This window comes from Pseudophryne corroboree, chromosome 4 (genome assembly GCF_028390025.1).
Source record: "Pseudophryne corroboree isolate aPseCor3 chromosome 4, aPseCor3.hap2, whole genome shotgun sequence".
In the NCBI taxonomy this organism is placed as follows: Eukaryota; Metazoa; Chordata; class Amphibia; order Anura; family Myobatrachidae; genus Pseudophryne; species Pseudophryne corroboree.
Window position 1 is genome coordinate 58,648,020 of NC_086447.1, and position 20,506 is coordinate 58,668,525.

At 46.1% G+C, this 20,506-nt stretch overlaps 1 protein-coding gene across 3 annotated transcripts in view; it reads left to right on the plus strand.

Moving 5' to 3' along the window:
• The window catches only part of MSRA (methionine sulfoxide reductase A), a 521,014-nt gene that overhangs the window by 24,397 nt on the left and 476,111 nt on the right, over nt 1-20,506 (plus strand). The window contains exon 1 of one of the 3 annotated variants that reach the window (XM_063915080.1): nt 9,376-9,469. The exons of the other annotated variants lie outside the window; for them this stretch is intronic. Within the exon in view, the coding sequence (XP_063771150.1) occupies nt 9,409-9,469 (61 nt within the window). The 5' untranslated portion in view covers nt 9,376-9,408. Of the gene's footprint in view, nt 1-9,375; nt 9,470-20,506 lie in introns of those variants that run through there. 3 annotated transcript variants of the gene reach the window in all.

Below are 20,506 nucleotides of genomic sequence, written 5' to 3' on the forward strand. Positions count from 1 at the left end.
GGGTGTGCACTGGCTCCTCCCTCTATGCCCCTCCTCCAGACCTCAGTTAGATCCTATGCCCGCAGGCGACTGGATGCACTGCAGGGGAGCTCTACTGAGTTTCTCTGAAAAATACTTTTTGTTAGGTTTTTTATTTTCAGGGAGCACTGCTGGCAAAAGGCTCCCTGCATCGTGGGACTGAGGGGAGAGAAGCAGACCTACTTAAATGATAGGCTCTGCTTCTTAGGCTACTGGACACCATTAGCTCCAGAGGGTCGAAACGCAGGTCTCACCCTCGCCGTTCGTCCCGAAGCCGCGCCGCCGTCCTCCTCACGGAGCCGGAAGATAGAAGCTGTGTGAGTATTAAGAAGAAAGAATACTTCAGATCTTCACTGAGGTAACGCGCAGCGGTAACGCTGTTCGCCATTGCTCCCACACATACACACACAGCAGGAACTGTAAGGGTGCAGGGCGCAGGGGGGGCGCCCTGGGCAGCAATATTAACCTTAAGGGACACTGGCAAATAGATTAGATACTGCGGAGGCAGTATATTGAAAAACCCCCGCCAGTATAAATAATTTGAGCGGGACCGAGGCCCGCCGGTGAGGGGGCGGAGCTTGATCCTCCAGCACTAACCAGCGCCATTTTCTCCACAGCACACTGCAGAGAAGCTGGCTCCCCGGACTCTCCCCTGCTGAACACGGTTACAGAGAGTAAAAAAGAGGGGGGGTGGCACATTTAATTGGCGCAGTGAGTGTATTTATATATTATATAAAAGCGCTGTACTAACTGGGATTTTATTCCAGTGTCCGGTGGCGCTGGGTGTGTGCTGGCATACTCTCTCTCTGTCTCTCCAAAGGGCCTTATTGGGGGACTGTCTCCATATAAATATATCCCTGAGTGTGTTGTGTGGGGGTGTCGGTACGTGTGTGTCGGCATGTCTGAAGCGGAAGGCTCATCTAAGGAGGAGGTGGAGCAGATGATTGTGGTGTCTCCGTCGGCAACGCCGACACCTGTCTGGTTGGATATGTGGAATGTTTTAAATGCAAATGTGTCTTTATTACATAAGAGATTGGACAAAGCAGAGTCCAGGGATAAAACAGGGGGTCAATCCATGGCTTTGACTGTGTCTCAGGGTCTCAGAAACGTCCTCTGTCCCACGTAACAGACACTGGTACCGACACGGATTCTGACTCCAGTGTCGACTACGATGATGCGAGGTTACACCAAGGGTGGCCAAAAGTATTCATTATATGATTATTGCAATAAAAGATGTTTTGCATATCACAGATGACCCCTCTGTTCCTGACACGAGGGTATGCATGTTTAAGGAAAAGAAACCTGAGGTAACCTTTCCCCCATCTCATGAGCTGAATGCGTTATTTGAAAAGGCTTGGGAAACTCCAGACAAGAAACTGCAGATTCCCAAGAGAATTCTTATGGCGTAACCTTTCCCCACGCAGGACTGGGTACGGTGGGAATCCTCGCCCAGGGTAGACAAGGCTTTGACGCGCTTGTCCAAAAAGGTGGCGCTGCCATCTCCAGACACGGCAGCCCTCAAGGATCCTGCTGACCGCAGACAGGAAACTACCTTAAAATCCATTTATACACATACGGGTGCCTTGCTCAGACTGGCAGTAGCGTCGGCATGGGTTTGTAGCGCCGTAGCAGCGTGGGCAGATAACTTGTCATCTGACATTGACACCCTTGATAGGGATAGCATTTTATTGACCTTGGGTCACATTAAAGACGCAGCATTATATATGAGAGACGCTGCGAGAGACGTTGGGCTGTTAGGTTCACGAGCCAACGCCATGGCTATTTCTGCTAGGCGAGCCCTGTGGACCCGCCAATGGACGGGTGATTCCGACTTGATGAGACATATGGAAACTTTGCCTTACAAGGGTGAGGTTTTATTTGGGGAGGGTCTCGCGGACCTGGTTTCCACAGCTACCGCGGGTAAATCTTCTTTTTTGCCTTATGTTCCCCCACATCAAAAGAAAACACCACAATATCAGATGCAGTCCTTTCGGTCGCATAAGTCCAGAAGAGGTCGGGGCTCTTCCTTCCTCGCCAGAGGTAAGGGTAGAGGGAAAAGAATGTCCTCCCCGGCTTCTACTAAATCCACCGCATGACGCTGGGGCTCCACTGAGGGAGTCCGCACCGGTGGGGGCACGTCTTCGACTCTTCAGCCAGGTCTGGGTTCTGTCAGACATCGATCCTTGGGCGATGGAAATTGTATCCCAAGGCTACAAACTGGAATTCGAAGAGGTGCCTCCTCGCCGATTTTTCAAGTCGGCTTTGCCAGCTTCTCCCCCAGAGAGGGAAATAGTGTTGGCTGCAATTCAAAAGCTGTGTCAACAGCAAGTGATTATCAAGGTTCCCCTAGTCCAGCAGGGGAAAGGGTACTATTCGACCCTTCCCGGAAGTCTCTCCATAACAGGAGTTATACGGAGGTTGGGATATATCTGTCCATGAGAAGTGAGGCGCTGGTTCAGTGGTAGCTCACGTATCGTTTTATCCTTGCACTATTCGACCCTGTTTGTGGTCCCGAAGTCGGATGGCTCGTTAGATCCATTCTGAATCTAAAATCCCTGAACCTGTACTTGAAAATTGGAATTAAGGGCCATATACATCGGCCTACGTCAAGCGGAGAATCTTCTTCGCGACCTACCGGTTCTGCTTCAGTCAGACAACATCACAGCCGTGGCTCATGTAAACCGCCAAGGCGGGACAAGGAGCAGAGTGGCAATGGCGGAAGCCACCAGGATTCTTTGCTGGGCGGAAAATCACGTAAGCACTCTGTCACCAGTCTTCATTCCGGGAGTGGACAACTGGGAAGCAGACTTCCTCAGCAGACACGATCTCCATCCAGGAGAGTGGGGACTTCATCAAGAAGTTTTTGCAGAGATAACAAGTCATTGGGGACTTCCTCAAATAGACATAATGGCGTCACGCCTCAACAAGAAACTTCGGAGGTATTGTGCCAGGTCTCGGGACGCTCAGGCAGTAGCGGTAGACGCCCTGGTGACACCATGGGTGTTTCAGTCGGTCTATGTGTTTCCTCCTCTTCCTCTCATCTCAAAAATATTGAGAATCATAAGACAAAAAAGAGTGCAGACAATACTCATTGTTCCAGATTGGCCTCGAAGGGCCTGGTATTCAGATCTTCAGGAGATGCTCACAGAAGATCCGTGGCCTCTTCCTCTCAGGGAGGACCTGTTGCAGCAGGGGCCCTACGTGTTCCAAGACTTACCGCGGTTACGTTTGACGGCATGGCGGTTGAACACCGAATCCTAGCTGGGAAAGGTATTCCGGAGGAAGTCATCCCTACTCTGATAAAGGCTAGGAAGGAGGTGATGGCGAAACATTATGACCGTATCTGGAGGAAGTATGTATCTTGGTGTGAAGCCAAGAATGCTCCTACGGAAGATTTCCACCTGGGCCGTTTTCTCCACTTTCTACAGACAGGAGTGGATATGGGCCTGAAGTTAGGCTCCATTAAGGTACAGATTTCGGCCCTATCTATATTCTTTCAGAAGGAATTGGCTTCTTTCCCAGAAGTCCAGACTTTTGTAAAGGGAGTGCTGCACACCCAGCCTCCTTTTGTGCCCCCAGTGGCACCGTGGAACCTTAACGTGGTGTTACGGTTCCTAAAATCTCACTGGTTTGAACCTCTTCAAACGGTTGAATTAAAATTTCTCACTTGGAAGGTAGTCATGTTGTTGGCCTTGGCATCTGCAAGGCGGGTGTCCGAATTGGCGGCTTTTTGTCTCACAAATGCCCCTATCTGATTTTCCATGTGGTTAGAGCAGAGTTGAGGACTCGTCCTCAATTTTTGCCTAACGTGGTTTCATCGTTTCATATGAACCAACCTATTGTGGTGCCTGTGGCTACGGGGGACTTGGAGGATTCCAAGTCCCTTGATGTAGTCAGGGCCAAAAAAAATTTACGTAGCCAGGACGGCTCGGGTTAGGAAAACAGAGACACTTTTTGTCCTGTATGCAGCCAACAAGGTTGGCGCTCCTGCTTCTAAGCAGACTATTGCTCGCTGGATCTGTAACACGATTCAGCAGGCTCATTATATGGCTGGATTGCCGTTACCAAATTCGGTAAAGGCCCATTCCACTAGGAAGGTGGGCTCTTCTTGGGCGACTGCCTGAGGCGTCTCGGCTTTACAGCTTTGCCGAGCAGCTACTTGGTCGGGTTCAAACACTTTTGCAAAATTCTACAAGTTTGATACCGTGGCTGATGAGGACCTCATGTTTGCTCAATCGGTGCTGCAGAGTCATCCGCACTCTCCCGCCCGTTTTGGAGCTTTGGTATAATCCCCATGGTCCTTACGGAGTCCCCAGCATGATTTTAAACCTACCGGTAAATCTTTTTCTCCTAGTCCGTAGAGGATGCTGGGCGCCCGTCCCAGTGCGGACATATTTCTGCAAGGCTTGTATATAGTTGTTGCTTACATAAGGGTTATGTTACAGTTAAGATCAGTTTCTGGCTGATGCTGTTTTGTTCATACTGTTAACTGGTTTCGTATATCCATGTTATACGGTGTGGATGGTGTGGGCTGGTATGAATCTTGCCCTTAGATTAACAAAAATCCTTTCCTCGCACTGTCCGTCTCCTCTGGGCACAGTTTCTCTAACTGAGGTCTGGAGGGGCATAGAGGGAGGAGCCAGTGCACACCCATTCTAAAGTCTTTAGAGTGCCAATGTCTCCTGCGGAGCCCGTCTATACCCCATGGTCCTTACGGAGTCCCCAGCATCCTCTACGGACTAGGAGAAAAAGATTTACCGGTAGGTTTAAAATCTTATTTTCTAGTATTAGTTCTTCACTGGCTTTCTAAGGATTTTATTTATGGTTAAAATTATGTTTCCGCAGCATTCCATCATGACCGGGCAGTTCTTAGAACTCACCCAGGTTATTTACTTAAGGTGGTGTCATCTTTTCACCTTAACCAAGAGATTGTGGTTTCCGGCCTTTATCTATTCTGACTTGTCCCCCAAAGATTCCCTTTTTGTACTGTTTGGTTTCCACAAACGTGGCTGGCCTGCGAATAAGCAAACCTTGGCCAGATGGATTAGAATGGGGATTGCACAAGCTTATGCGCAGGCTGGACTCCAATGTAGGAGCAGGTTAGAGGTCCTGCTGCTATTAAAGCCCATTCTAGTCAGTCTGTTGGACCTTCTTGTGCGGCCCTCCGTGGCGCTTGCGCAGAACAATTGTGCAAGGCGGCTGCGTGGTCCTCAGTGAACACGTTCATTAAGTTCTATGCCTTTGATACTGCCGCCTCCCAGGATGCTTCCTTTGGACCCTGGGTTCTCATACCCACAGTGTACCCTGCCACAGAAAAGGAGAATTATGGTAGACTTGCCATGGTTAACTCTCTTTCTGCAAGGTACACTGGTTTCAACAGGGAGCCCACCCTGATGCACCTAGCTTCTATGGGTTTGTATGGCATTAGCCGCTGGTCCCTTCTCCTGTCGTGAGAATGTGGTTTTATGTGACTAACATCTGCCGTCCCTCTAACCTACTCCTACATTGGACTGGTTAACGAAACTGTGCTCATAGTGCCTGGAGGCGGGGCTATAGAGGAGGCCCCAATGCATCCTGGGACAGCATAAAGCTTTAGCCTGTTTGTGCCTCTCTGGATCAGGATCAACTCTACACCCGATGTTTTCCCTGTGGAACCAGTGTACCTCGCAGAAAGAGAATTAAACATGGTAAGTCTACCATAACTCTCCTTTTGTGGTGCTTTTCTTAAAAATATTTGTCTTAAAACAAGTTCTGCAGACAGGTACCAGAAGATTAGCGGACTGCAAATAATAGTTCTGTTGGGCAGCATGGTGGTGTAGTGGTTAGCATTACTGCTCACAGCTCAGGTGTTATTTCCAGCCAAGGGTGTCCATATCTGTGTGGGGTCTTTATGTTCTCGTTGTGTTTTCATTGTTTTCCTCACACTACAAAAACATACTGTACGGATAGGTTAATTGGCTTCTGACAACAAATGAACACTAGTGTGTTCATTTGATAGGGAATATAGATTGTAAGCTCCAGTGGGGCAAGGACTGATGTGAGTGACTAAATAATCTCTGTAAAGCGCTGTGGAATATGTGTGCGATATATAAATAACTGTTAGTACATGAATTAATAGCCATCTGTTGTCAAAATTGGGGGCTTGTCCGTAGCAGATGAATAATGACAGGAAGGTGTATAGACCTTAGTTAAACTCCTCTTTTAAGAACGCCCCTCCTATTCTGTTTATATTAAGCAAGTTCCAAGTGAATAAAAACTTACCTTAATTATGTATAGTGTATACGTAATGAATTCAGCCTTGTGCACAGTAATATAACTGCACTCTTATGAGCCCTACACATTTGACGATCCGCCGCCGAGCTGCCCGATGGCGGATACGTCCGACGGGCGACCCGGCGGCAGGGGGGGTCAGTGACGGGGGGAGTGAAGTTTCTTCACTCCCCCCGTCACCCGGTTCCATAGCAGTGCAGGCAAAAATGGACGAGATCGTCCATATTGGCCTGCATGCACAGCCGACAGGGCACCAGCGATGAACGAGCGCGGGGCCGCGCATCGTTCATTGCTGGAGCCTCCACACTGAAAGATATGAACGGTATCTCGTTCATATCTTTCAGTATTCTCGCCCAGTGTGTAGGGCCCCTTAGCCTCCACCAGTGTTATAGATTAGTTGGGTATAGAACAAAATGTTGACATGATCTGAATATTGACATGGACAGAATGTTGACATGTCAAATGTCAGCACTAACGTAATACACAGAATGGTAGCTGCTCATATCAACTTACTAGTCCATCATATGTACATGTACTGTAATCTCCTCCTCTCTCCACTGCAGTCTATTCTCAATGCTGCTGCCCAGCTAATTTTCCTCACAAAACGCACTACGTCCACCTCCCCTCTCCTACAAGACCTTCACTGGCTCCCCTTCCCTTTCAGAATCCATTTCAAGCTTCTCACACTTGCTTACAAAGCCCTCACCCACTTCTCTTCCATCTAGATCTCTGATCTTATCTCCCTTTACATTACCACCCGTCATCTTCGCTCAGCTAATGCATGCCGCCTCTCCTGCCTACGGATCACCTCCTCCCACTCCTACCTCCAAGATTTCTCACGTGTTGCACCACTTCTCTGGAATTCCCTACCTCTCCCCCTCAGACTCTCCACTTCTCTACAAAACATCAAACGGGCTCTGAAAACCCACTTCTTCACCAAACCCAGCCAAATCTCATCCTAATCCTCTATTCCACGCTTTCTATGTACCCCATCTGTGTCAGCTCTGTCTGTCTACCCCTTCCCTTTAGAATGTAAGCTCTCACGAGCAGGGTCCTCGTCCCTCGTGCTTATCCTTTTTCTTACTTTAATAATCTTCAACTGCACCAAATCCAGCAGTCTTCTGCCACCTGATACTTATTTCAGGGTCATCTGCTGATGTAGCTATATTTATTTACCCTGTACTTGTCCTATATTGTCGTCAACTGTAAGTTGCTGTTTTCCTGTTTTGATTATTTGTTTATGTACTCTGTAATTGGGCGCTGCAGAACCCGTGTGGCGCCATATAAATAAAGGATAATAATAAATGTAAGAGAGGGGTTAATCTAGACTACAACTAAACAAATTCCCCCGGCACACTGTAATGGACCAGCAAAAGAGACCTACAGTACATCCTACATGAAAATAGTAATGCAGAGATCTCTGTGACTTACATTTGCAGACATATGGTAAACCACTACAGTATGTCTGGTGGCTTACCATAAGTTTGCAAATGTATGCAACGGACATAATGTTTGCATAATGTGAATGTCGGCAGTTTCATTTTTCCATACAGTTGTCTACTAACCCTAACCATAGCCTAACACTAACCCTTAAATCGTCCGTCGACATCCCATCTTTTGACATTCACAATGTTGGCATTCTGACAATGTATATACTACGTCCATGCCTTGTCGAGTGTCGGCACGAATGTATACCATAACACCCTCCGTGGAACCTTATATTCATGCACACTCCCACTTCTGCTGAGGACAGTGAGTAAAACTGGTCCAAAGCATACATAGAAGTAAGATGTATGAAAGGTCAGGTAGGACAATCTGATAGAGGTTCCGAGAATGAATTACAGGCCTTTGTCTGCTCCTTATCCCCGTCTCTCTGACCTTTGTAACATTATGACTGTGGTTTTGTTATCCCTACATTGTACCCTCCGGTGTTATTTTGATAGGTTATCTTTGTACGTCACTATATGGCATTACATAGTAAGCCAGGGTTTGGGCTGTACAGAGTCTCTAGACTGCTCCTGAGTATTGGATTAGTTCTGGTCACCTATCTACCAAGCTGACACGAGCCACGGTTCCGGCCTTCTCTGTAGCACGTCCCCAGCCCGTCCTTGCTCCGAGACGGCAAGCATCGCTGCTCCTCTTGTGGTGGTAGAGCCATGCTGACCGCCCGTTGTCCTCTCTGCTCCTGGATCCTTTTATTCCAGATACTTGGTATGTATTGAGCACTTTAGCCCAGATTGTAATTTATGCTAGATATTGAGGCAGAGGATTCTCCTCGTTTAGGGGTGAAAAGCTCTGGAAATATATTTGGGAAGTCATTTGGGGAGAATATACAGGACCAGCAGAGTTACAGATGTATCCTCATGCACCTAGCGTCTATGTGCCATACGTCGCGAGGCAAGCTGGGCAGCTGAGACGCTCTGAGCGGTGTATCCTATTGCATCGCAGACACAAATAAATTCCACTCACAGGGGGACATGTACTAAGCAGTGATAAAAGTGGAGAAGTGAGCCATTGGAGAAGTTGCCCACGGCAACCAATCAGCATTGACGTAACATTTATAATTTGCATACTTAAAAAAAAAATACAGAGCAGCCGATTGGTTGCCGTGGTCAACTCCTCCACTGGCTCCCTTCTCAGCTTTTTATCACTGCTTAGTACATGTCCCCCTCAGCGTGCTAGTGACGTCGGCCTGCCACTTTAACAGCACAGGATTAGTTTTAGACAAGTACAAAGATGAAGCACAGCGCAATGTGGCATGTTGTGGTGCTTCTTACACAGATTCTGACTGAGTCGCACACAGATGTACAAATGTCACACATGCAGGCCAACAGTGTAGTTTTGTCGCTCTCAGTTTTACTTACACGAATAAGACGCACATTTTGAGTGAGAAAGACGCTCAACGTGGGCGAGAGGGGCTGTTTGGCCTGAGTAAAGCCATCTATGTTTCCACAGTGCTATGTGTTTATAAGTTTATCCTGCGTAGTATATGTATAGAGACCGTGATTGATTGTAGATAACCTGATCCAGTTTAAAATACAGTGGAACTGGGCAGAGAGTTTGCTTCTCATCCATGTTTTTGTGTCAGGTGCTGAATGCGCCCCTGACACATCTTACAAAATGGCGTTACCGAGCAAAGAGGACGCTCTGCCCGGTAAGTCGGAGAATATCACTGTGTCAGGTAGGTTTGCTTTCATTTTATAATACAGTACATGTTTATGAAATTCTATATAGATTAAGTTTTCGTGCTATTTTGTCTTCTCCTTGTGCCTCTCCGTCCTCCGTACAGCAAGCTCTTATAAACAGTGGTGGTCATTCCGAGTTGTTCGCTCGCAAGCTGCTTTTAGCAGCATTGCACACGCTAAGCCGCCGCCTACTGGGAGTGAATCTTAGCTTATCAAAATTGCGAACAAAAGATTCGCAATATTGCGAAAAGACTTCTCTGCGCAGTTTCTGAGTAGCTCGAGACTTACTCTGCCAGTGCGATCAGTTCAGTGCTTGTCGTTCCTGGTTTGATGTCACAAACACACCCAGCTTTCGCCCAGACACTCCTCCGTTTCTCCAGCCACTCCCGCGTTTTTCCCAGAAACGGCAGCGTTTTTTCAAACACTCCCATAAAACGGCCAGTTTCCGCCCAGAAACACCCACTTCCTGTCAATCACATTACGATCACCAGAACGAAGAAAAAACCTTGTAATGCCGTGAGTAAAATACCAATCTTCATAGCAAATTTACTTGGCGCAGTCGCAGTGCGAACATTGCGCATGCGCAGTTAGCGTAAAATCGCTGCGATGCGAAGAAAATTACCGAGCGAACAACTCGGAATGAGGGCCAGTGTCTTATCCGATCTTTGGGGTATATTTACTAAGCATAAGGTCTTTGAAGAAGCCAATTTTCAGTGGTTTTTGATCAGTAGAATTTCAGTATTAATTTAATTAAGTTATTTCTCTGTGAAATAGAAGTGAAACATTTGTCAGGCCATTCCGACTAAGGTTAGATATCCAATTAGTCTTATTTCACTGACATTGCTTTATCTGTCATTATTATGCAGCTTTCTACATCAGTGTGTACAGTGTCCCCTCGTAGTGGTTATTCTGGGTGGCGGTTTTACATACATGTCACCATTTATTACCTTTAGTAACCGAAGCGTAGCGAGCTTGCGAGGGTACATGTTTCTACTAATTTAGATCATATATGGTTAAACATACAAAATGGCACCCAAAAATCCCCCAAAACATTTTTGTTGTGTTGACCGTTTTTATGTTAACCTTTTTAACCTATTGACCTTATGTACTGTCTACCTATGTCATGCTGATCTTTTGACCCCGTCGACCTACTGACCGTTGACCTATAGACTTTCGACCTGCCATAGAGTATGTTTGTGTCTCCTTTCCTGCGTGTGTCAGGCTAGTCTCCATGTGTCCATACCACTGTAAGACAGATTATTACATGCTAGGAAAGGAGACGGCTGCCCAGTGATGTGCTGCTTTACGTCTAATAGATTTGGGCCGGATAAATACGCCATTCTTTGCTTAGGATTGTATGGGCCGGTTAGCCAGGAGCTGTGAGGCAGTAATAGGACAAAACTGAATAATTCACCTATGTATGATTAAAGAAATCCTGAGAACATGACCTGCTTGGCGTTGAGCAGCCCTGGTCTGAATGATAAGACTGGTAACATTTGTACTAGTAAAATGTATGATACGGCGGCTCTTGTTAAAGATCTAATGACTTTTTATTTAGAATAATCCTTTTAGGACCATAGCCCTCATTCCGAGTTGTTCGCTCGCTAGCTGCTTTTAGCAGCCGTGCAAACGCTAAGCCGCCGCCCTCTGGGAGTGTATCTTAGCTTAGCAGAAGTGCGAACGAAAGGATCGCAGCACGGCTACAAAAAAAATGTGTGCAGTTTCTGAGCAGCTCCGGACCTACTCCTAGCTTGCGATCACTTCAGACTGTTTAGTTCCTGTTTTGACGTCATGAACACGCCCTGCGTTCAGCTAGCCACGCCTACGTTTCCCCAGGCACGCTTGCGTTTGTATCTGACACGCCTGCGTTTTTCCGCACACTCCCCGAAAACGGTCAGTTACCTCCCAGAAACACCCACTTCCTGTCAATCACTCTGCGGCCAGCAGTGCAACTGAAAAGCGTCGCTCGACCTTGTGTGAAACTACTTCGGATTTTGTGAACGTACGTTGCGCGTGCGCATTGCGCCGCATACGCATGCGCGGAAGTGCCGTTTTTTTGTCTGATCGCTGCGCAGCGACCAAAATCTGCTAGCGAACAACTCGGAATGACCACCCATATATAGTGACGAGCTGTCTTGAGCGCAGTCCTCCTCTTCTAAAACCGTGCACTCCCTCTGGCCAGTGTCTTTCTCTGCTATCAGGATATACCGTACATTATAACTGCTATTTACAAATGTCTGTACAAAAACGTTAGAACTTTGGGACAACTGACTAAAGAGGACAGCGTGGCTTGTCTGTAATTTATTTCTGCCCAGGTGTATCATGTAATGATACGCACTGCTTTGTTCAGAGAGTGCCTGTTCTTGTGCGGCGAGCTGCATTATTCAATATAATTATCACCTTCTGAAAGAATAATAAAGTGCAAATCTGAAAATTGCAGCCGACGGATTTACTGCAAACAAATACAATATTACGTGCTCGGTACTTCTATAAACTCCGGATGCCACCCATTGTCATTTTCCCTGCTGGGAAAAGCCTAACTTCAGTTCAGTGAAAACATTGATTTAGCGTCCGTAGAGCTAAAACAGTCGGTCGCTGGCATCCGTTACGCCGTTTACGTCGTTCTTCAGCAGCTAAGGCAAAATAGAATTATGCATAAAAAGTTTACAATACTGAAAACCAGACTGGTTTAGAATTAATGACTACACAGGAAGATAACAGCGAGCGTTGGCATATTGCGAAGAAGACGTTCACTTAATATATTAAATATATCTTTATGCAATATACACTATTGTCAAAACCATATCTAGTCTTCCTCTCCAATAGAAGCCTCTGTAGACTATAAGACTTGGCCCATTTGCAGAAACAGAGTACACATGATGTTACTATTCTTATTGAGTTTTTTTTTTTTTTTCGTGGCGGGTAGCATTCACCCGATTAAACGAAGATTGAAACTATTGCATGTGGCAATCCATATTTCCCATTGTCACGATTTAGCCACAACCGTCCTGCCATATTGATGTTTTTATCACTATCTAGTATTTCTAAGGCGCCACAAGTGTTCTGTAGCGCCATACATGGGGATGAGAGAGAATACAGAGAGTATATAATACACAAAGATATCTAATTAAAGTGAGCATTGGTATTATTGTGTAGAGAAGAGAAAAATAGGAGAGGGCATAGGCAAACATAGGGGGGTTTCCAGTTGCCCAGAAACCCTTCCTCCTCTTGGTAAGTGGCTCAAATTATGACCACAATAGCAATTTAATATAATCTGATTACAAAAGCTGCCACTGGGCATGAGCAGAGCAGCTGCACATGCTCAGTGGAAGTAGCTTCTTCTATCAAGTTTGCTGTGTGTGTGGATCGGAGTCCTCAATCGATGCACCGGACCAGAGAGCAGCTGCCTGGAAGAAGAGACAGGAGCCTTAGCATGAGGTGGGAGAATGTGTGCTTAGAAAGTGCAGTACTGGTTCTATTAAGTTTCTGTATTTATTTAATATGGTATGTTCACATTAATGTACAGGGTCTGTACTAGGTTCTTCTACCGCTCCCCCAGACTCCCGCACTTCCTCCAGTGTTCCGCAGAGTGGGAGATTGTGGACTGCATTTGTAAACCCCCCTGTAGAAATCCTGCGTTTGCCACTGGAGGGCCCTGCTCTTGTGAGCTTGCAGTCTGTAGGGGATATGGGTGGAGTCAGTGGAGAAAAGAGGGTGGAGACTGTTGGCCATCCCACGGATCTTGCATTGGTTTTGGTTGCAGGACAGCTGGAAGGTGTGATGGGTGTACCCTCAGTGTCAGTGACAGGTCTACACCCCGTGTGGCATTTCCACGCCCCCTTCTTGCGCAGTCTCCTGGCTGCGGACATCCACAAGCTGGAGCGTATCAGCTATCTAATACAACAACCTAAGTAGTCTTGCTTGTGTTTGAACTCAGTTACTCAACGGAGAGCACTTAAATGATCCTGACTTTTTTAAAGCACTGGTATACTGTATAACAGTTGCCTACAGGGTTTTTAAATGAAATACATTTTTATTTCTGCTTTAGCTGTTTTATATTGTTTTTTTTTTTTTTTTTTAAACCAGTCACTGTTGTATGTTATTACTTTGTATACAGTGACTGCGCCACACCTCGGGACACATTTACAGCTGACACATTATAAAGGCCCAGGGGGTAGGTCAGCTTGGCTCCATCCCATCTCTCTCTCTCTCTCTCTCTCTCTCCCCGGCTATGGCTTATTAAACGCACATTACAGCCCAGCAGGTGAGCTGACACTGTGCCACCGAGCATCGCGTGAGGAAATGTTCAGTGTCAGCGAGTATTATGCAGTAGACAAATACATGTCACATCAGGCCTCAGAGAATATGAAGGATGCGTGCTTTGCCGGTTCAATCTGCAACTCTATGAAGACGCTGGATTTACCGGCTGGGTATCAGTATGTTACAAGGGTTGCTAAACGCAGAGGAACAAGTCTATAACATTCGTATACCTGGTTTAAAATTCAAAGATCTACATTCATTAAACTACGCTCTGCAATCTGTACAGAAAATTGGGAATGGGCTGCATCGTCTGTCTCTCTGTGGAGTGTTAGCGTAGCACAGTCCTTAGAAAATTCAGTATACAGATGTGTTCCCATACACTGTTGCTGCAATCACACCAAATATCTCTTCTCGGTGCACCAGGTCCTGTGTTACTTGGCTTGCGCCGAACATCTTTTTCACTCAGTAGTGAGTCCTAATTGCTTCACGGGACTGCACTGATTCATTCGATATGCGAATGTGACACCTATATATATATCTGTGTGCGAATGAGTCTGAATTTCTGTATGAAGTGCTACTATGCAGCGGGCGCGGATTTTTTTCACGCCAGGTTTCGTTGTGCTTTGTATACAGAATCAGACTGTGGTCGCACACAGATATACAGTACAGGTGTCTCATATCAAATTAATCAGTGTTGTCTCGTTAAACGGCTTTGTTTATCACATTGCAATTAAGATGCGCATTCAAGCAAAAAAAGCTACGCCGCTCAGTGCAGCTTACTGGTGCCAGGTGTCTTGCCCCGCACAGCGTATCGAGGCTCGGCGTGCGAGGTCCCATCTGTAATTTCCTAGTTGGTTAAAGAGCTGTCCTGTCAGTGTGACTACGGACTATACCTACTCCCAGTTTTCCTTTCTTTTTGGATTTATGGTGTAATCTGGAGTCTTGGAGAGAGATAAAGTATCAGCCAATCGGCTCCTAGCTGTCACGTTACAGGCTGTGTTTGAAAAATGACAGTTAGGAGCTGATTGGCTGATACTTTCTCTCTCTCCAAGACTTAGGGGGACATTCCGACCCGTTCGCACGCAGCGGTTCTTCGCTGCGAACGGGTCGGAAATGCGCATACTCGGCGCGCAAGTCATTGCCTGGCGACGATCGTCGCTGGGCAACGACGCACCCGCCAGCGAGAAATGTGATCGCAGCGGCGATCGCAAGAAGGCGGACAGGCGGGAGGCGTTCCAGGGCGGATACTCACCGTTTTCCAGGCGTCACGGTTTTCCAGGCGTGGTGAGTCCAACGCAGGCGGATCCAGGCGTTTGGAGGGCGGATGTCTGACGTCAGGACCGGGACCTTCATCGCTGGATCCGTCGCACATGGTAAGTAGCTGCAGGGCTGGTCTTGTTTTACTTGAAACTTTTTTAGCATAGCATGGCTGCACGAGCGATCGCAGCCTTGTTATGCTAAAATACACTCCCCCATAGGCGGCGTCAGGTTGATCGCACGAGCAGCAAAAAGTTGCTACGTGCGATCAACTTGGAATGACCCCCATAGTACATCTTCCCCATATTCTCTACCACATGGGCTCATATACACACTAGGGTTAATTTTTGTTTAAAGCCAATTAGCCTGTATGTTTTTGGATTGCTGGAGTAAAGTGATGCACACGGATGATACCCACCCAAACACAGGGATAACATGCAAACTCCAAACAGATAGGAAAGAACCTGGCTGGAATTAAACACACAACCCCAGGGCTCGAAGGCAGGAATGCATCCACTGTGCTACCATGCTGTGTCCCAGTCCTCTTATTCCAGCAACTAAAGGGGTCACTTTTATAGGTGTTTTATGGATTTATGCCATACAAACATCTGGACAGTACGATTTTAATAACGGCCAAGTTGAATAACCGCTTGTCACTAGTTTGGTGATTTACCACCTATCTGATACAGAATGTGCACCGTGCATTTACATATATACCGGTTCCTGAATTGGCTGTAAAGTGGGAATTGATTGTGATAAATTCTGGAATTTTTGATAGCTGTGCTGCATTATCAACATACAGGTCAAGGCTAAGCTAGCGGGGCCACCGAAGGACACTTCCATATATATTCTTTAATAAATGCATAGTCCATAATAAAATACAAATCCTTCACCTGGTGATAGGTTCTCCTCAAAGGAGATAGATCCCCTGACCGTTCTCATTATTCTGCGTGGTCATCTGCGTGGCTGGGCCGCAGTGCGGGGCGTACATGTTGAAAGGGAGTTAATACGTCTTGAAATTATACAATTCTAACCAGGGCGTCCATCCAGTTTCTGCTAATCCAAATATGTATTTTGTTTAATCTTCCCATCAGCGTTTCCATCCAGATCCATTGCAGAATTTTGCCTGTTCCGAATGTGAAAAAACAAAAACACACAAAAAAACAACAACCGTAAAGTAAAAACAAGTCGACAGGAAAGAAATTTGTGTTGAAACCTGGCCGCTGTTTATGTCGGCTACAAATCGCTTTGTTACCTAAGGATCAATGTCATACGTGTGCGTAGGCTGTGCACATAGCTCATTTAGATCCCAGAAGAGCGCCCCGGCCTATTTGTGATTCTCCTCACGCCTGGACGTGTGTGTGTCGGCATGGAGCTTTGGCAGATGTAGCGATTCTTCCATCAGATGTCCGTAGGTCTAATAAGGGAACAAGCTTTCCCCGGCTTTTGTCCCCTGGCAACAGATTATAGGTTGCCGGGATACTGCACCACTCGAGGAGCACGGATGGAATCTTTTGGGTATAAAATGATTATAGCTTTCTCAACAGTGATTGAAGACTGTTTCATTTTATCTGTTTTAAAAAATAGTAATTTGTTTTTTTAGTTTTGGCAGTGTGGACGGTGAGCATTGAAAATGCATGTTGCTACATTTTATAAGCCTGTTCTTCTGGCTAATGCTTAATTACTGGCATTTTGGGACGGACAGTGGCTTTTTGGGAGATTGTGAAATTATTTGTTGTGTTGGCCGCCTATGTTAATGCATTCCTATGCTGCAGTATACACAGTGTTTGGTATCCTAGTAGCAGCGATACCTTGGGTGGTATAAAAAACGCAACATTTCTTTCCCACGAAAAGTTTTTGCCGCTATTGCACAAAAATAGTACCAAAAACGGCTTTTCACCAAAATGCGCGCTCCCGTTTTCTCAACCTATCCTATTCCAAATTCACGACAACGGGAGACCAGCAATAATTTCATTACAACCAGCGAAAACTGCAGATGAAAATGGGGAAATCAGCCTGTACCCCAAATACTGTCAAACTAACGTAGGAGAACAGTATAGAGGTCAGATTTTGGAGACTTAGGGGTACATGTACGAAGCAGTGGTAAAAGTGGAGAAGTGAACCAGTGGAGAAGCTGCCCATGGCAACCAATCAGCTACTCTGTACATTTTTATAGTATGCAAATTATAAATGTTACGTCGATGCTGATTGGTTGCCATGGGCAACTTCTCCACTTGCTCACTTCTTCACATTTATCACTGCTTAGTACATGTCCCCCTAAAATTGAGCCAAATAGCTGTTCTATGCATTTTTCTAAAAAAATGTGAAACAAATGATAAAATGCAAGTTTTTTTGTATAAAATAAATTAAAATCTATATATAAGTATATATTTGGGTCATTTTACAGGTATCTGGTTTCTAGGTCGACCACACTTAGGTCGGCAATGGCTAGGTCGACCACTATTAGTCGACAGTAACTAGGTCGACACGGTTTCTAGGTCAAAAGGTCGACATGATTTTTTCACCATTTTTTTTCTTTTTTTAAACTTTTTCATACTTAACGTTCCACCTGGATTACGACTGGGAATAGTAACCTGTGCTGAGCGCAGCGGTAGCATAGTGAGACAACTTGCCCGTAGCCTGATGAGGGGACACGGTGCACTAATTGGGGTTCCCGGTCACTGTACGGAGAAAACAACACAATTTTTTTTAAAAAAACCTCATGTCGACCTTTTCACATGTTGACCTAGAAACCCTGTCGACCTAGTTACTGTCGACCAATAGTGATCGACCTAGACACTGTCGACCGAAGTGTGGTTGACCCTCCATACCACACCCCATTTTAAGGTACTTTTAAAATAAAGTTGCAAAAAAAATGACTCCCACCTGCAAGCCTAAAAACATTTGTCCCACTCGTAAAGCACCCCAATATACCGGTCCCATACCTTGAACCCCAACTTCCATCACTTTGCATGTTTTCTTCAAAGAAATGACAAGTCATTATTGGCCAATTCAAAATTGTTAAAAACTTCTAAGTGCCTAATTGGTCATTCTGGGTGACTTTTACGGCAATAATGGTGTGTACACACGGTGAGATATTTTCTTACGATTTTAACTATATAGTCAAAATAGTAAGAAAAGTTAGTGCAGATCGCAAGGTGAAAGTCAACTTGCGATCCTGATTCGATCCCGCCGCGCGGCCGACATTGCAAGAATAGATAGACTGTACAGGCAAGTCAATTTTGACTATCTTTATAAAAGATATAGTCAAAATTGACACTTAGCCAAAATCGCACATGGGGGGGGGGTCATTCCGAGTTGATTGCTAGCTGCATTTGTTCGCAGGAACGCGATCAGGCTATAAAACGGCAGTTTTGCGCATGCGTATGCAGCGCAATGTGCACACACGCGTTGTACGGCCACAATGAACAATGTAGTTTTGCACAAGGTCTAGCGATGCATTTCAGTCGCACTGGTGGCCGCAGAGTGATTGACATGAAGTGGGCGTTTCTGGGTGGCAACTGATCGTTTTCAGGGAGTGTTTGGAAAAACGCAGGCGTGCCAGGGAAAACGCGGGTGTGGCTGGGCTAACGCTGGGCGGGTTTGTGGCGTCAAACCAGGAACTAAACAATCTGAAGTGATCGCAAGCGCTGAGTAGGTTTTGAGCTACTCTGAAACTGCACAAAAAACTTTGTAGCCGCTCTTCGATCCTTTCGTTCGCACTTCTGCTAAGCTAAAATACACTCCCAGTGGGCGGCGGCATAGCGCTTGCACGGCTGCTAAAAACTGCTAGCGAGCGATCCAACTCTGAATGACCCCCATAGTCAGTATCGCAAGCACAGTCATTATGCGGACCTAGCCCCTGTCGCATAGTGAGAATCGGGCATAGCCCGAATCTAACCGTGTGTATGGGCCTTAACTTGGATTCCTGGTTTTCACATTGGAGATAAGAAGCCCCATTTTTATTGCGTAGAACATTTTCACATCTAATAGGATACCCCTTCTATATCAGTGATAAAACACTGGCAACTATTTACCTATGTGTCAGTTAAGTCAGCAATACTCATAGAAAGTTTCTGTTTTGTATTTACTGTAAATGGCAAATTAATTAACTTCTAGGCATACAATGCGTAGTCATTTTTCTTATACCCCATTCAGATATAAACCTTGGCTTTAACTTGGTTTGTACCCTGGACTCAGAATATGGGGTGAAGCCAGGGTTTCAGTACTTACCCCTGTTCACATCTGGGTGATGGACCCGGGTCTTCTGTCGAGCAGTGGAAACTTGGAGATGATGTCATCTCCGAACGCTACTGTGGCTGCCAATGAACTTTTAGGCATGACCCGGGACACCAAGACCCGGCCATACCTTTCACACATAAGCCGGGGCACTAACCCGGGTTGCAAGTCCCGGGAATAACTGTGGTCTATTGCAGGGTCGACGAGACCCTTTAAGACACACGCAAGACCCAGGTAGACTCGCTGTGCCTCAGCAAAATTCCCGGGTTTTTGGATATGTCTGAAAAGGGAATTGGTAATCTTCCAATTTATGATTATCTCTTTTTCAAAGTCTCTCTGGAAGGAAATAAAGTATGGCTGCCAGATACAGATTCTGTCGGTCTGCTACACGACAAAGCCTCACACAGCTCTCAGCATATCATGGCGGAGGGAGAAAGACGTCGTAGTGCACATAAGTCCTAATTCTATCTGTCTGTCTGTGTATCTATCTATCTGTCTGTCTGTCTGTCTGTCTGTCTGTCTGTCTCATATATACAGTATCTACCAGTCTCCTATCTGTCTGCCTGTCTCTTTCTGTCTGTCCGCGTCATCGCCATACATACTGTAACGTCGGTAGTCAGAGCTGTACTATTGTCGTCTCAGTAAAGCAAACAGCAGCTTTATACTCTAATATGCATAAGTTAATTGAACATTGTGCGTGTTTGCACTCCCAGGAGATTTCTGATTACCTTTGCATTAATATGTGAATATTAACAAGGGTAATTGCTGATGCGGGCCACGGAGGTGACACGTTCCTCATCGTACGTATCCTAGTGCCTTTCTCAGCCTTCTCTGAAATGAATACGTGTGGGTTTTATTACTGGATGGCCCGTGGCAGCAGAAAACAATGTACTGTGGGTTACCTGCTGTAATCAGTGTGCAGACGTCTGTCACAGTGGGTGCGCTGGTACAGCTTAGCGGGGTCACCGTCTGTGGGGAACGGCATTTACAGAAGTGTAATAATTATGTTGTGGCAAAATACCTTCATCTTCCTCCTCCGCTTACCGACTCACTGCTAGAATGTCCTTCCTTCTGCGCCATGTGGTGCACATTAGGGTACACCGCATTCCCAGTCCAGTATTTCATCTGTGATCCAGGAAGATGTGTAAATAATTGCTGCAGCCGGCGATAACGTTATACACACAGACGTGACCACCAAGTGGCTCCGGCTGCTGTCACTGTGACACGCCGCTAAACCTGATTAACATTAGGGTCATTCTTATTGTTTTGTCATTTTC